At 27.6% G+C, this 18294-nt stretch overlaps 1 protein-coding gene across 1 annotated transcript in view; it reads right to left on the bottom strand.

The window, feature by feature from the left end:
• Window positions 1-5648: 5648 nt before the first annotated feature.
• The window catches only part of LOC106655171 (neurocalcin homolog), an 85263-nt gene continuing 72617 nt past the window's right edge, over window positions 5649-18294 (bottom strand). The window contains exons 2-5 of the mRNA XM_014375397.2: window positions 15611-15770; window positions 14132-14250; window positions 7345-7533; window positions 5649-7091 (exon numbers count right to left, since the gene is read on the bottom strand). Coding sequence (XP_014230883.1) covers window positions 6891-7091; window positions 7345-7533; window positions 14132-14250; window positions 15611-15680 — 579 coding nt within the window. The 5' untranslated portion in view covers window positions 15681-15770 and the 3' untranslated portion in view covers window positions 5649-6890. The remainder of the gene's footprint in view (window positions 7092-7344; window positions 7534-14131; window positions 14251-15610; window positions 15771-18294) is intronic.

Here is an 18294-nt window from a genome sequence, read left to right as displayed (position 1 = left end):
TTAAATAGGTATGTAAAAACCTAAAATAAAGAAATGGTACTTAAAATCTTATTTTCCTTGGGTTTAGTTAATCAGTTTTCAGTGATTTTTTCAGAAATTGAAATTATTCTTACCCCAATCTTTTCTTGTAAAAAACATGTGATTGTCAAAATTTCAAATGGTGTGAGGATTCATAAAATTTGTACTACTTATAAAATAATTACTGTTTATTTCAGATTTTTGGATAGAAACAATGCGTAAGGTATCTATAATTGGTAATCAAGCTGAATCACTTCAAAATCTAGCAGCTACTTTTTTTTGTTACTGGATTTTTTTTCTGCAATGGTCATTGACCATTGTGGATATTTGCTAACTATAACCATTGATCAACTTACTTACTATTTATTATGAGGAAAAAATTAGACTCTGTGCTGGCTTGGATATAATTTGACAACTGCTTTTGGCAGATTTTATATCAATTTTATGTCCATTATGAAATATAAGAAGTGTTCTTTGTTTAATCATTATAATGATAATGATTTAGCAAATGATGCAGTTACCCTACCTCCATTGATCATACAATAAATAAATCAAGTTTGTGGAAATTTAAAATTATTAGCAAATTAACTGATGAAAATTATTATTATTAAATTTTATTTTTAATCAGCATCAGTTATTTTAACATATAATAGACCGTTTAACATTCAACACTTTGACCACAATATTAACTTGGATTGACTGCCAGTACCAATAAATATACCCTATGGTACACATGCTATCTGGAGCCATTGGACTTAATACAAGTCAATATAAGTCATCTTTATTGCACAAATATTCACATTATAGAAGTATTGAAAATATTTGGTGCTCAAAGATAATCAAATCATAAAAAATTTAATGCAAGTAACGTTACATATAAATTTTGTACACTGACGAATGTTAAAACTTTGGAATATATAATACACAAGTTTTTAGTTTTTGTAATTTATTAAGTTTCATGTTTTATAAAAATTTCCGTTGTGGTAATGTCCAATACTTTTACATCTAAGTCATCATTTACAGTACTTCAATGCACTTCAATAAGTATATTTTCTTATAAATTGTAAACTTATCCACTGAAATATGGCAGAGATTCAGAACTTCATGCTTATAATTTGGCAAAATTGTTTAAATCCGCTTTAAAAAATTTATTATTGATTAATTCACTTTATGATAGTATATGATAGTTACTCTGTAACTGATCTTACCTCTAAGTAACATGAAAAAGAATCAGAGTCTTGTTTAAATTTCATTTCCAATGTACATCAGCATGGAAGTGATCTTTGAACACAATAATGAAGCTTATTACGTAGATTAGAATGAGAAGAAGGTTTTTAATCAATCCTTTGGTAGCTCCGACGATGATTCTGGATATTCCGATTCTTCAGACCATGAGATACCTTGATTGATTTTGAAAATCGACGCTATAGTGCTTTTCTATCAACCAATATGACTCATGAACTAACGAAAAAAATTGAGATATCTTCTATAGTCTTAAATATTTTTAAGTATTAAATTATATTTCAATAGATGGTACTAAATTTATATTGATGAATCTAAAGGTTTAAATAGAAAGAGCACACCAATTATTTAAAATTGTCAAAAATTATTAGATGTAAAATTATATATTTATACTCAATTATAAAATGTAGATTCGAGGCTTTAAAACATCAAATAACAATAATCTTTTAACACTCATTTATTTTAGTAACTCACTTTTTTCATATGCTTATAATTAATATATTTTAATTCAATTTCGATAACATCATTGTGATTTTTTCTTTCAATGTGAAACCACCAAATTCTAATTGAAATTCAAAGATAAGGTATACTTAAATTTTAATTCTCATAGAAAAAGTGTTAAAAATACTTACGAAGATATTTATGTTTTATTTTATTTCATAAAATTTTACAACAACAACATTAACAGTATAAATTCAACTTTCAAAAAATTATTAAAATATCATAAACTTTGTATTCTATTAATCGAATTTCATTATTCGCATTTGAAAACGTTATACGTAATATTTTTCGTTGGAAAATTTTCGACTAGTGTGTAAAAATATCATTATGGTTTAAAATAATTATAATTCAAATACGTTTTCAAAATTAATAGACAGAAAATCTAAAATTTTCACCGATTATCTGCCCACATTGATGATTATGATGAATTGAATTGATATTTTTATACCAAAATTAAAGCACTGCATCTACTAAAATGACAGTTATTTTCTAAAATTATTAAAATTAATAATCAAGTCCTTGATTGAACGTCATTCATCCCAGAAGTATTATTATTTAGACATCAGAGTGAAAATTTTTTTTATAAATTTCAACAGCTACTACTTCTCAAGTAAATTTTGTTTCTTCTTTATATTATAAGTGATAATAGTAACATTTGAATATATGCTTTATTGCTTTTGTTTATGCATAGGAAAGTATATAATTGTTATACATGTTTGAAAATTGCTGTATAGCTAAAATTTATGAAGTTGAAGAATTTTTTAGTAAGAATAAACATGCTTCTTAGAAATAGTTGCGCTAGAAGTTTCATGGATCACTATCAATTTTGAGTTTTATTACTATGAAAGTATTTTGCATCTACATTAAGAAATTTTATTGATCATATAGAGTTGATAATGTATAATAGATGCAGGAGAGTTATTAACTTTTTTCAATTGTAGTAATAAAATTATCCTGTTATTACACATTAATTACATTTAATACTTAATACAATTTCCATATTCAATATTTATAGTTTTTTTTAGATTAAAAATTGATACTATTCATTCGTAATTCTGAAAATAATTATTATATTCCCATGATTATAAGTACAGTTTTTAATTAATTGGTTTCTAAGGAATTTTTGAATTTTATTTACTATATTATATGTATGATACATTATAGTTAAAGTAGGTTTTTTCAATTTTCTTAAATTTCTGTACTTATAATATAATCTGTGAACACAAGGATATAGATTTACATTCATAGATACAATGAAACTTAGTTTAATATATTTTTGTATTATGATTTATATAGAAATAGAAAAATCATCTACTCATCAAAGACCATTTTTATTAAATGACTTTTTTAACTGCAATATTAGTTATTATGAATGCGGTAAGTTCAACAACTTTTATCATTAACTTCATATTTTTTTATTTTAGTATGATCATATTATTAATCTATTCATTACTTCAAAATTTCTTTATGTGATTTATATCATATACTTTTTGTGATATCTGTTTGCAATTAAAATTTAATGTGAAATTGAACATAATCTTCCACATCTGTAAATAAATTTATCCTTAATCATAATTGACGACATGAGTTGATAAATTTAATCTTTTAGATAGGAAATCAAAATGAAGGCTTGTATATTACTTTTTGTTCATTTAACATATCGCATACTATAAAGTAGTACAAAGTGAAAATGACTAAGTGAAAGCAATTGAAAAAATTAATAATATTGTAACTGCTCATAAATAATCATTAAACTCATTACTTTCCAATTTTATTGTTTATTAAAAAAAAGATAAAATTTATCATGAATCTAAATAAACTAGATCTACTTATTTTCTCAAATATTTTGAGTTTTAATACATCTTAAATCTATAAAAATGGATAGAATTAAACTTTTCAGATTATCAGTAATCTTTCGAAAGGAGCTCTAAATGACAGATTATTCTGCAAATTTTGTTCTCAAAATATTTTTATGGTTTTTCGCTTTTGTTTAAAAGTTATTAATAACAACAAGATAGTCTATTTAAGAACGTGGTTGAATTATTCCTCAATAGTATTGCGATAAGCACTAGCAATTAATTCAAAGTGCAGCTGAGCAACAACTTCATATTTTGCGCAACACAATAAAGAGACTCGATGACTTACTTGAACATTTCTTTTATTAAGAAACTTCAATCGTACTTGCATTTAACTTTCGGCATAATTTCATTTGATTTTTATCTTCCGCATTCCTTTTCATTGTAATCAGTCAAATAAGTACTATTATAGCTTGCGAGCGCAAGAGTCTTTTTGCGGCGACGTAGTAGGTCTGCTAATTAAAAATTTCATAGCTTTGATTGTTTTTCAATACATTCTTATAATATGTTAAAAGTCAAATAATTATCTGAATTTTAAATGTATACTGCACTATATTACCGATAACACTAATCTCTTTTTAGAATTTGTTCTTTTTTAATAGTGTCATAAATAACATTTGTTTAAAGCATGCAGCTTCTATTGAAAATAGTTGATTGCAGCATTACAATAATCTTGATATAATATTATACAAAAATAAAAGATTTAAAATTTTCAGAATATTTTGACCTTCAACACCGAAAAATTCTATAATATCTATTTTCACATTCGCAAGATTTGTATTAAACTTAAATTTACCGTGCGAATGTTACCTAACAGATCTAAAGCTACGCTGCCGTTTCGAGACATCGACACAACTATTATACATTTTCGTATTGTTATTCAGTCTAGTCTCGCGTTGCGAAGTTAAACATCTTATTTAATTCATGGCACGCGTTTATGCAAATCAAACATTTGAAAATGTACTTCATTTCTTGCATTTCAATGCATATAGAAAAATAAAATACGTGTCAAACGTTGCTCATATTTTAACGACGGATGAATATTTTGTTTCTTGCACTCAACGCATTTTCAATTTACGTGTTGATTGATAAGTCAATCATTTATAATGGATTTATTGAGTGAATATTTTTATAAGTGAACCAAATAATTATATATATGTATATATATATATTTATTATATTATATAAAAACGATCAGCGACTAATTTGCGGTGCACGCAAACGCCGTGGATCCAGTTGACCCTAGAAGGTCCCCGGCGCCCACGACTCGATGCTCACGTTGCTTATTGATATCCATAGATATTAGCCATAATTATTTATTAAAAAAAAAAAAAAAAATTCAATCTAAATTTAGATATTGCAATTTGAACTTTGACTCATAGAATAAATTGATTGAGAGTAGTTGCCTTTTTTCATGTTTTCCGCAACAAATAGAACCTTATCAATTTTTTTTCGTGGAAATTACTACACCAACTTTTTAAATATATTTAATGAGTTTTTGCTGAAGATATGTTACAATTTGTTTTGTCAAACGAATAAAAAATCTGTTATTTGAGGAAGTACCAAAGCCAGCCTTAAATGACAAATATATTTTTTTTAGAATTTCACTGAATATTTTACGCACGCGTTTGAAAATGTTTACTTTTGCCTGGCTCCCGTACTCTAATAAGTTTAAAACGGATATTGTGGAATACATACTTTTACGAATTTATACTAGTGACGATCAATAGAAAATTGAATTTATCACTTAAATAAATAAATTTATGGAATGACTGTCGTCAAGCTTAAATATTATCAATTAAATTAGGTAATGTTGGTACAATTAATATACTAAATCAAAAATAATATTAATATTAGTTAGATATCATACCCCACAGCAAAAACAAATTTTATTTATAACGCAAATGTTTAAACATTTGTTTTGAATATCTCTGTTAAACTCTGTTAAAATCATTTTGTCAAGATAAACAATATGAACATAAGTATGATTTTCGTTTTCAATAAATTATATGGTTTTTAAAGTTGAAAGAATTTTTTCAAATAAATCGTGTATATATTTATGAACTTGTGTGTATGAGCCAAATATAATTAGTATTTTTTTAAAATTAATTGCAAGTAATTAGAATTTTACATAAAAGGAGCTTGAATGTTATCAACAAAGTAAATTATAGATGATAGCCAAACATGAATAAAATAAAATTATTTCAATGATCGATACACTGAACACATGGTCAATTGATTTGCTCAACTAATGTATACTTTCTTGAGATTCACAATTTTTGATTGCTCAATAATTTATAATTGTCCCTTATTTACATTACTTCAAAGATTTTCATTAGTAAATCTCGACGGACAGATAAATTTTCCAGTGTAAAAATACGATTAAGCTGAAAATAATATGTATTACTAAAATTGAAACATCACAACTATTCTCACAGCAAACAGTAGACATCAAAGGAAGGATACAAAAATGAAAGTACAAAAAAGTACATCGATAGTAAATTTAACAGTTTCTAATAAAACATAGTATCACACATATTATTGCGCTTTTCTGCTAATGTTGTACAATTGAGTAAACTATGGGAGCGATTATCAATTATACATCAGTCCTTCATTGAATTAAAATTTGAGCTTTTATTGACATAAGTTTCACGATAAAACAAATTCAGGGGTAGCAAATGAGAAAATATTATTAAAAATTAACGGATGGGATAAAAATAATGTAGTATACATGAGAATAAATAGAACACAGTAATTGTGTAATAAAGTGCTTCAACAATGATGAATAGTGAACGAGTATTAGAGCTGGATTATAATAAAATATCTGAGGTCGTAACTTTAATTTCTGACTTTGCTTTAATATTTTGCATTCTCTCTCGTTTTATTATGTAATTTTTAACCGTGGACGGCTCTTCTCATACTTTAAAAGCTGAAAAATTATCGACAACGTATCGCTTGGAGTCTGAATGAGCGCCGAAGAATGTGCGCCTGCGTCCTTTCATTATGACAATCTCGCAGCAGCTGGCTTTACAATAAATAACTTTAACTTTCTTTTTTTTTTGCAAAAATGTTCTCCACTGTACTAGTTGTGGCTAGTTTCTATCGTAGATTTTTGGCCAAAAGGAAATGTATTAGGAAAAATAAAGGGGATAAGGTAAATTTTGCAAAACATGAGTTGTGCTAAGGGACGCAACCGGCTTTTTGCCAATCAACTTGTAACGAGGAATGAGGAGACGATAGCTAGCGCCAGCTTTTCGCACTCCCGCCAAGGTCTTACTGTGCCTGCGCGCTTGGGTCGCACTGCAACAGCCGCACTATTGAGGGATCGCTTTTAGCACCCTCGATAAATTCATCAAGAGATAATTTACCGTCCTTATTTTTGTCCATTTGTCGAAAAATTTTGTCTGTGCGTTTCTCAGGCGTCGATTCATCTTCTGGCATTTTCATTACTGTTCCAACCATTTTGTATATTGCCTACAAAGTATATAAAACAAATACTTTAGTTAGTTTGTATCTCGAAAAATCAACATGCTTGGTTCTTGTGAAAAAAAAATATAAGGCATGTCTTATTATCGGTTGAATGCGGTAGTATTATACCAATTGAAAACAATCTAAATATTAATTCACTGAATAAGCCCAATCGATAAATTGATTCAATTTTTAGCTATGATTATCATATACAATTTCTCAATACAAACAGAGATTACAATAAATTATTGCCACTCACCGTTACAATTTCTAACATCTCTTGTCGAGAAATGTAACCGTTGCCATCAAGATCATACATGCTAAAAGCCCATTTGAGCTTTTGCTCCAATTTGCCACGCGATGTGACACTTAGAGCACAGAGAAACTCCCGGAAGTCAATAGTTCCATCCCCATTGGCGTCAAACGTTCTAAAAACGTGCTCTGCAAACTGATCATGAAAAATGAAAGTATTAATAAAATTATTTCACTTCTTTTTTTCCAATGTGAGAAATTATTAAACAAATATATTAATTGTGATAGTAAAAATATAAGATATTAAACAATTTATCACTTTTTGTGTTCCACGAGTCATATGTAAAATTATCGATGTAACAAAGTTAATTTTCAATTCAATTAAAAAATTAGCATAATTTTTTCGAAAAAAAAAATATTTCAATTATTACTGTCAAAAGACATTAATCTTGTTACTATTTAATGCCACTTCTCAAAGACTTGTTTATAGATGATTTAATTATTTGTTAATTTAAAATTAATTAATTATTTTTCAAATTTTCAATACATTGAAAATTGAGTAACTTCCGATTATAAGAGAAAATCTGGTTAACTGGAGTATTTAACCCAAATTAAAAAATTTTAATTAAAAAAAATTGTTTATGATTCAAACATAGAAATGTACGAACATTGTTTTCAAACCAGCGGCCCGAAAGTGACTACTTCCCTGCCGCTGCACAAAGCGGGAAGAGCGATTTTGTGTATGAAAAATAGTATACAGACCTATGCCGCGAAAAAAGAAAGCCCCAGAGTACGTGCTTATCGGCCTCGGCTTCGCCTCGGCCACTAATTACACGTACTCTGGGATTTTTCTGTTTTTCGCAGCCTAGGGCAGTAATATACTATTTCAACTTTAGTTATGGAACTAAGCTAAATTATTATTTCATCTGACTGGTATAGCAATTTAATTAGAAATTAACAAAAAATTATCACAAGACTTTTTTGAAAATTCAAAGTCCCGTCACCTATTAATTAATGTTTTCATTATCCTATATTATCCTTTGAGAAATGTCATTCAGCGCAAAGCTTTAAAATTTTAATGAAAATACGTAACATTAAAAATGACTCAATAAAAAAAACAAGCCATAAGAAGTTGCACATCAACAACAATAAGCTTTAGCATACGAATCGAAAAGTAACATTATCCAGTATCATACTGTAAGCTAGTGCTATAGAAAAATACTTTTAAATTTTCTAGTGATTTCTGAATGAACATCAAATAGTATGGGGCATTTTCAGATTGTAAAAAAATAGTCGCTTGGAGGAAAACAAACAAGATTTAGCATTTATTTAACCCAAACTACTGTTTTTTTTTATGTATTCAGTCAAATCAGTGACCATTTTATGATAATTTGAAAACATTGCATACTCTCACTTTATATATTTTCAGCAATATCATTACTGTCTTCGAAAATGTCTAAAAAATATTTATAGAACCGAATTGTATGTAATTTCGTACATAATGAAATAAAATGTAGTATTTTCAATTTTGTATTATATCTATTTTCATAGATAATTTTTAAATAGTCACAAAGTAATCACTTCAATACATTTCTTACAGTTAAAACAAACTATGTTTTGCTCATTAAATCCTTGTTTGTTTTAAATTCATATAATTTAGAAAATGGGCCACTTTGAGATCCTCCAAAAATGATACATTATAATTTCATTAAAATTAGTAAATCTGTCATTTAAACTAAACTTATTGTAATAATTACATTCAATTTCGATATATTGTTAAAATAAGAACGTATTTTTTTCTTTTTCGCTAAATATTATCCTCACCAGGAAACCGCATAAGATCCGAACAATAGACGTTTTTCAACTTTTTATTTTTTTAGGACTTTTGATTATACAGTACCATTATTTGTTATTTTGATCTATCCGGCAGGCTTTAAGGTATATTTTAATAATTTATTCAAAATTATATTGAAAAATTCATACTTATCAAACTATTTGTATAACTTACTTTTACCAGTTTTAAGTACAAGTAAGTTCAGAAAAGCATTCGTTTGAAGAATTTTAATATAGTTTTAATTGAATATTTAAAAAAAAGAGGTTAAACTACAATGGAGTTTGAACAACGAAGGAATATCTATTATCAATATAAATTAAAATTTTTTACTGCACTTTAGACTTTTAGATTCAGTATGGTAAGTCGGTACTTTTTAGATAAAAAAAACTAATTGAAAAAAAATGTCATCAAATTTTATTAGAATTTTTGGGGTTGTATATCACCTTTTTTTGAGAGACACAAAGTTGGCATTCTTTGCATTTTTCCGATATTAAACAATGATTACAAATTTCTAGTTCAGTGTAGAGTGAATTAACTTGAACAAAAAAGTACCAAGTGAGCTTTTTTGTTGAAAATTGGCTAAATTTTTAGAAAAATTATGTTCTTAAGGGGACCGACCTGTGTTAAAAGCTTAAATTCATATATTCACCTAAAAATAGCTATATAAATCGAAATAGTGGCAATTTTTTTTATACGATAATAAAATTTGTTCATTAGACACCTGATTGACCAAAAAAAACGTCTACCCAAGCTCTGAAATACCAATTACATAACTTTTTTCATAAGACGAAGTGTTGTGTTATAAATCCCTTGCCGCATGATCTTGAAAAGAGTTTTTCATCAATATTGATCTATGGGGTCTCAAAATCTTCAGAAAAGTACCCTCATCCACCTAAGCGGAGCAGAATTTTGAACAATTGCGTACAACTTTATATACACGTCAAAATTTGACAATTTTTAATTAGTATTTTTATCAACACTAAATACCATTTAAGCTCTTGGAAAAGAAACGAACTTTTTTTTCAAATACTGCTCCGCTTAAGTGGATGAGGGTACTTTTCTGAAGATTTCGAGACCCCATAGATCAATATTGATGAAGAGCTCACGTCAGAATCGCGTGGCAAGTAAATTCAATTATCACATTTAGTATTATGAAAAAATAGGCGTAATTGGCATTTCAGAGCTAGGGTAGAAGTTTTTTTTGGTCAATCAGGTGTCTAATGAACATATTTTACTATCTCAAAAAAAAAAATTTCCACTATTTCGATTAATATAGCTATTTTTTGAATTTAAGCTTTTAACCCAGGTCGGTCCCCTTAAGGGTCCTCTATACACGATGTGAAATGCTCAGTCGGCAACACCAGCTACCTAGTTATATTTATGTTCAGTCTGAAAAATTGGAAATGTTATTTGCCAATAAATGATTTGACGCACATTTCTAATACACTCATTCACATTGTGGTCGAGTTTTATCCGATTCCATGGATTATTCAAGGAGAAAAACGAAAACTACGAATAATCATAACCTATTAAATAACATTGATCATGATTATTCGTAGCATTTGTTTTTCTCCTTGAATAATTTATGGAATTGGATAAAATTCGACCACAATGTTAATGAGTGTATTAGAAATGTGCGTCAGCTCGATTATTTGTGAATAACATTTCCAATTTTTCAAATTTAGCATAAATAGGATGGTAGCCTAGCGTTACCGACTGAGTGTGTATAGAGAGCCCTTAAGGGTCCTCTACCACCTGCTACGCTCGTGCTTCACTCCACGGTACCTGAAACTGCGGCTTATGACTCGGAAAAGGGGGCATAAATGTGAACTTCTTTCTCTTAATACTCGAAAAAAGACCTATGCCTTATTTTTGGGGTATGGCATATTTTTGATAGAACAGCGTATGAAAATAAATAGTATAGTATAAAATTTATGGTACATAATTTTTATTCTGAATTGGAAAAATTAACTGGTTTTCTGAATATCATTAAAACTTATGCATTCTCATTGCAAATGAAAAAAATATCGATTTTTAAAGTTAAAAAAAAAGTTCTTTGACATCATAAAAATACTTTTTTAACATTTTAGAACGAAATCCGCAAAGAAAAAAAATTATAGCCTTTAACGCAAAGCGATTCGCACGCTTGTTATATATTCAGAGAGAAACTTTAAACGCTTTTTACTCAAAACCACTTTTTTCAACTTTTACCAACGATTAAGAGAAAACTATAAGGCAGATCCGTATGTTTCATATGAATTTTTAAGCGTTACATCTTTCTGTTGGAACAACCCTCTAAAAAGTTTGAAAAATCATCACTAAGTTTTTATTGCGAAAAATGAGCTAGGAAGCTTCAATCAAAAACTTGAAACGGTCAAAATTTATTAAAATTTGACAAGAAATTCAAAAAAAAATTTTCCAAATTTTTTTACCGGAACCATCGGGTTCCAGGAACCTTTTTTGTTAAAAATAACGTTTTTTGGCTCTAAAAGCTATCGCCTTCAATTAAAACATCTGAAAAAATTTGAGGTTATGTATTTTGATGAAAAAAACAAGAAAAAATTTTTTTCAGATTTTTCGAGGCTCCGTAGCTTCCTAAAAAAATTATTTTCGTTGGAAAAAGAGGTTTTTGGCTTCAAAAGGTGCGTTAGGTCATCTGAAAAAATCTGAAAAAAATTGAGAATATATTTTTCAATGCAATAAAAAACTTAAAAATTTTCCGTTTACTATATCGACTCATATCGCCGCATCTCGATTTTCAGAATTTTTAATGATTTTATCTGAAGGCCTCAAGCACTCAAAAAATCTGAAAAAATTCAAGGTTGTTTGGATTGTTGAAAAGTATTTTTATGAATTTTTTCAGATTTTTCAATTTCTTCATGTCCTCAGAAAAAATATAGATCGAAAATGGACGTTTATACCGGAAGTGGGGGGTAGCAGGGGGAGGGGGTCTAAAATTTTGTTTTTGTGACCTTTTTACCATGTACTATAACATACCAAAAGCGCGTCAAGATCGATGACACGCGTGCGCACGGTTTTGTAAAAAAGTATTATTTTGACCCATATAATAAAGAAAAATATCCATAAGCTTCGAATTAATAAAATTTATAGATTTCCAACAATTTTAAAAATGGTTTTTTTACCATTTGCAATGGGAATGTCCTTTTGATTAAACGTTGGGTATAAAGGTGAAATTTATTCAAATTTTAGAAATGCAGGCCTTTTTTGTTCATTTTTTCTCTTTTTTTTTTACAAAGTGAAGTGTGAATCAAAATATAAAATAAAATACATATAATTTATACAAGATAATGTGCTCAAATTGTAAAGAATGTGAAAGGCGAATGCAAGAATGAATACAAATATTATGATTTTTTAAATAAGCTAAAAAGCGAGCTACAGTAATCGACGTAAAAAAACTATGTTTGAGAAGCGTTAACTGCATTGAAGCAAAAAATGAAAAATAGTATCGATCAAACGTTAATTATATTCTGGTAAAATTGTACCTAACGAAAATAAAAAATTAATTCCGTCTTATAAAAGTATTATTTAAGTCGTATTTGTCCTCTTCATTTTGATGTTTTGCAAGTATCCTAATTATTGATAATTCAAATTTAATTCTTGGGAAATGGTTTGGACCGTTCGTTTTTGCTTCATATAAATAATCGTTTTGAATTTGAAAAAATAGCAGTCTTCGTATTACAGTGGAAATCGCATAATTAGAAGTCCTCGGGACCGCAATTCGATTTCGAATTATGTGATAATTAGAATTATTTAGCAGACACATAATTCTAATTTTGTCGAATTTTGTGATAATTATAATTTTTTTTTAATGCCAATGTTTTATTAGGAACCCATTGGTAAAATAAAGCACCTTTATTGACGTTGAAAATATCTTTCGCTTTGCGGTCCGAACTCATATCCTTTAATAATATTTTACAATCCTCGGCTTCTTTGAAATCATTTTTGTATTATTAAATTAAGAATTCTTCCATTTTTCAAAGTGATTTTTGTCTAAAAGTTGGATTCACGCACTCATAAACTTTGCAATTGCGTAACTTTTATGAGGCGAAACTAATTTTTATTTTATCCTTTAGGTGCTATCTTATCGCTCACAGTACTTAGACAAAAGTTCCAAAATAGTTTCAGACCGTAAATTTATAAAAAAAGTTCACATAGTATACCCGTTACAAAATAAATCGAACCCTTTCGTTCTTTTGAGAAAAAAATACGGGCTACATTAGCACATTTCATGTGTCTATGGTACCATGTCTATAGATGTACAAAATGTGCCCGAGGTAGCACGAACTCCTAAAATGAGGGGAAGGGCGCGAATCATTTTTTAACGCATGTACATAAGTTTCAAAGTTAAGCACAAAGACACATAGTTCAAAAAATCTTATTGTAAAATATCATTAAATTTTCTGATATATATTTACGATTCGAGTATTACACTCATCATTATAATATCTCTTACAATATAGCGCATTTGCATTGAATCAATTTATAGCATGAAAATATTTTAAAATGTTGTAACTTGGCAGGTCTGCAACTTATGTACATTGACATATTATAATTTTGAAACTTGTGTACATCGGTATTTGGTAAGTTTAAAACTAACGGTACTGGAACCTTGAATCAGGAACTTCTGTACTAGAACCATAAATTACGTTGTAAATAATAAATTGTAATTTTAACAAACTTTATCGTAAAAAGCACAAAGAATAAATCTCTTTCTGTATTATAACTATTTTTTTAAATCCCCTAAAAGTTTTCATATTCTTTAGCTTCATGATTATGGCTTAGACACTTTACCTTATTTCACACCACGTCACCAATAGTTTTCAAGGATATGATAGATAATAGAATTATATGATTTATTGGGATTTTATATTTAAAAAGATCTCGATGAGCTACAATAATTGGTTAAATTAACAGCAAAACTAAAGTTAAAAAATTTTACCTTTGATGCATCACCATAAGGAAAAAAATTTCCATAAATTTTTTTAAATTCTTCAACACTCAAGTGTCCACTAGGGCAGTCTTTTAGAAATCCTTTGTACCATTCTTGAATTTCAGCATCTGAAATTTTTTCAATATAGGTAACTTAGTATATAATTTAAAAAAGCATCTTTCAAATTCGCTCAAGTTTTTATTCCAATGAATTTTTTGTTGTGAACAAGTATTTTAGAGTATTATTGCAAAAATGTCAATTCACATTCATTGGAATTAAACTATTCATAATTTTTCTCTGAGAAAACAGTATTGCCAGCATAACAATTCCAAAGCTACACTATAACAAAACAAATTTTTTGCCCAGTTCACATATTTGTTTATTTGTACTAGCAAGTAGATCTTTTCGCCTCGCTTGAAAAAAATTTTTTCAATAATTAAGGTCTTAATATATAATTTTTAGCGGGCATTGAAAATGTTAATAATTTATTGTTCAAAAACATGGGAAATGGAAATACTATGACTACTACAATCCCAGCGACTTTCGACGTGCGAATGGTGCACAAAAAAATTATTTTTGAAATAAAATCTGTGTTAATCAATTCCAAAGTAGGTAAATAAAATTATTACATAACTATTTGAGATAATCAGACTGTATTAATAAAATAATCATCGACAATGCTCATATATCATACAAGGAGCAGCAAAAGTATGAAATCCCCTGAAAATGTTGTGACATACAAGTACAAATATATTAAAAACCTTAGATCCGACGTATTTATCGACAAGGATTTCTATGGTAATTTTGAATTTGACCTTGAACACATCTTCAAAGCTACCAAAATCGATTTTTCGGCGTTCCCATTTGAATCATCAATTTTTGGATCGCTGTGATTTACAGGTTATGTTCAAGGTCATATTCAAAGTCACGTTGGATATGAGATTTTTGTTATTTCATTAGTACGCTGATTCTTGGTCACAAAAAGCCCAGAAAGAAAAAAACAGGTGAAAAAAAAATTTTGATTTTTTTTGTTAAACTAATTTTTTACGATGTTAACAACATTTAAGCGAAATACTATGGAAAGAAGAGCTTTTCAACTTTCAGAATATGTAAGTTTTATTTTTCTTCATCGCTAATTGCGTAATTTATACAATTTCGAAGAGAGCTGAGTTGCTTGGGTTGTTTTGGACCGAAAGGTTTGAAGTATTTTTTCACGTTTTTGATCATATTTGATTGTTGAGCAACCTCTAAACATTGATTTTAAGGGCTAGAAATGTATGGAGTTTACTTTTTTTACTCTATAATTGTGGGCAAGCAAAAATAAAAATATTTTTTTTATTTTTGACCACCCTAATATTTAGGCACAATAGCAATGTTAGACACGTAGTAGCAATATGATTAGAGCAATATTTTTAATAGCCACCACTACTATACTGTTCTTTCAACGTGTTAATTAATTTATGATGGTTTTGAAAAGGTATGAATCACCTGAGAATTCGGTGTTTTGTTTGAGGTCTTCAAGGACCTCGGGTTTAAGTTTGCTGTTTTGTTTTCCCATTTTCAAAAAATTAAGACACGTTCACGTCTTAGTATTGTAATCTTGTATCCAAGAAAAAATTCTGTTTATTTTGAAATTAATCCTCCAAGCCTGCAAAAAGAAAATTTTTTATATAAACTCATGCTCAAAACTGTAAAATATATTGAATTTTTTATTCATTTGGAGACTGATTTTAGTCAGTTTGAGAAAGGTAAGGTAAGGAAATAATTGAATTATTCAAATCAGTCATTCATCATTCAAATAACTTATAAAAAATCTGAAACAAAAAATGAGTCAATGTTAAAATTAAGCAATTCAAATTTCAATATTTCGATCTTAGTGCAATTTATTTATATTTTTTTTATATTCACAATAATTAACGTAATACATTTGTTTATCGTCATATCAAGGGATACAATAATTACAGTTATTACTTGTATATCAATTAAAAGTTTTCAAAATATCAGTTAGGTACTGAATCCTGTAATGAGAAACTTTATACAAAATACTATTTTTCAAAATTCAATTAAATTTATCAAATCATTTTCATCCTACCATTTTATTGATCGCCATCGCGATTCATCTATAACTTAAAATCTGAATAACACTTTACAAAAAATTTTTGTTTCATGAAACCTAGAAATTTTATGTTACACTAGACTGACAATGAAATTTTTTTTTTTTAATCGACGGGACGCCCCCTCAAAAGTTTCAAACCCCCAAAATAGCAAAATAGCATTTGAGCTGAAATTTGGTACAGCTCATTTTTTTGGGGGTTTGAAACTTTTGAGGGGGCGTCCCGTCGATTTAAAAAAAAATTTTTTTTCATTGTCATTCTAATGTTACACCCATTGATTTTTCATAGAAAATTGGTGATAAATATACACGTACTTTCGAAAATAAATGATCAATAACTGCATCAAGGCTAAAAATATTGCTCTCCAGTTCTTGAACGTATTGATAAAATTTTTCAACTAAAAATTCTTGTTAAATAAGAAAAATTGGATTTGAACTAATATGAATATTAAACATTACTAATTTTTACCAAAAGTTGATGAACGGGTGAAAAAATTTTCTTTACGATTTTCTCACAATCGTAAAAGCGTCAACAATATCAAAACTTTGAAAATAGAAAATTTTGAGCAACAAATATTTCTTTACTGATAACATACATGTATCATTTTAGCTGAGCATATCAGTTACATTCAAACGAAATTAAATTGAACGTTAAATTTTTCTCTTTTTACACGTGTAACACCTGTTGTATCTAAAGAATAAAAATACAATAGTGTGAGTTGGAATATAAAATAACTAATGAACTGTAGCTAATTTTTTTCATTTTCTCTAAATCTGGTACGACGTTTACAGCTGATTTTTTTCGCTCTAGAACAAGAGAATTTATTACATGGCCTTGAAACTATTTTGTTTTATTTTAATCACCTTATTGACATTGTACCTTAATGGAAATGATTTTAAATAGAAATGCTGGTATAAATTTATAATACATGATAATTATAACTATTACCTTATCTAAATTTATTTTCTGTTCTTAAAGACAAAAACTTTTTAATAAGATTATTAATTATTTTAACGATCGATGTAATTATAAAGTTGAGACGAATATTTGATGAAAAATCTTAAGTTAAAACACAGAATGTGCAATTATTTATGAAGCTGCTCAAAAAAATGAAAAAAAAATTATTTGAAATTCTGAAATTTCTTTGAAGATTAATATTGTATTTGAAAATGTTTGGTTTTAAGTATTTTGAATATTTATTCTATAAGATCGAAAGCCAAAATTTTTGACTTTCAGATATATTTCAGGCAGTAAATTGTATTGTATAGTTTTAAGTCATATAATTATGTTCATTCACATTAAAAGTACCTTAAAACTATAAGTATTGATAATTGATTTATATTAGTGAAGGAATCAATAAGATGGATGGAATTAAGAGATTTAATAATCAACATTTACGTCATTAATGATGAGAATTTGAAAAACTAAATTCGATTATTAAATATAGATTGATTCACAATTAGAAAGAATGAATTTTTGAGAATATTTAGAAATAAATTTTCAGCTCAAGTTCAAAGTTGAAAAACATAATGTATAATAATTTATTGGATTTGAAAATTCTTAGTCAAATTTTGTTTTCCGATGTTAATACATAGAAATTTTGTTAAATTTTTTTTTTTGTTTTCATAGAGAAAATTAAAAAGTATAAACTCATATTTGATTGGAATCAGATTAAATATTGAGCAAATACAGTAATACAGTAATACGTGAAAATTTTAAGTTAGAAGAAAATCACAAAAATATGATTTCCAAATAAAATTAAAAAAAAACATACAAATCGAACATCAGGGAGTAGATGATTTACACATGAGAATTGGAGTAGAAAAATATAAAGTACAAAATTGGGGTTTATGGGAGCATATGTTTTATATCAACAACTCGTTTGATCTTTAGTGATGAATTCTACTTTTACCTATTGATATTGCGAGTATTAAATTGACGTTTGGTGGTATAAGGATCATTGTGTCAAAGATATTCATTTTATACATACTTATCATTAATCTGCATTCCAAGAGAAACAATTTTTTGTAGAATAATTTAAAAAATAAATATTTATAA

Source organism: Trichogramma pretiosum, unplaced genomic scaffold, assembly GCF_000599845.2.
Source record: "Trichogramma pretiosum strain Unisexual culture from Peru unplaced genomic scaffold, Tpre_2.0 scaffold2, whole genome shotgun sequence".
Lineage (NCBI taxonomy): Eukaryota > Metazoa > Arthropoda > Insecta > Hymenoptera > Trichogrammatidae > Trichogramma > Trichogramma pretiosum.
This window is presented reverse-complemented; position numbering and strand designations above follow the sequence as displayed.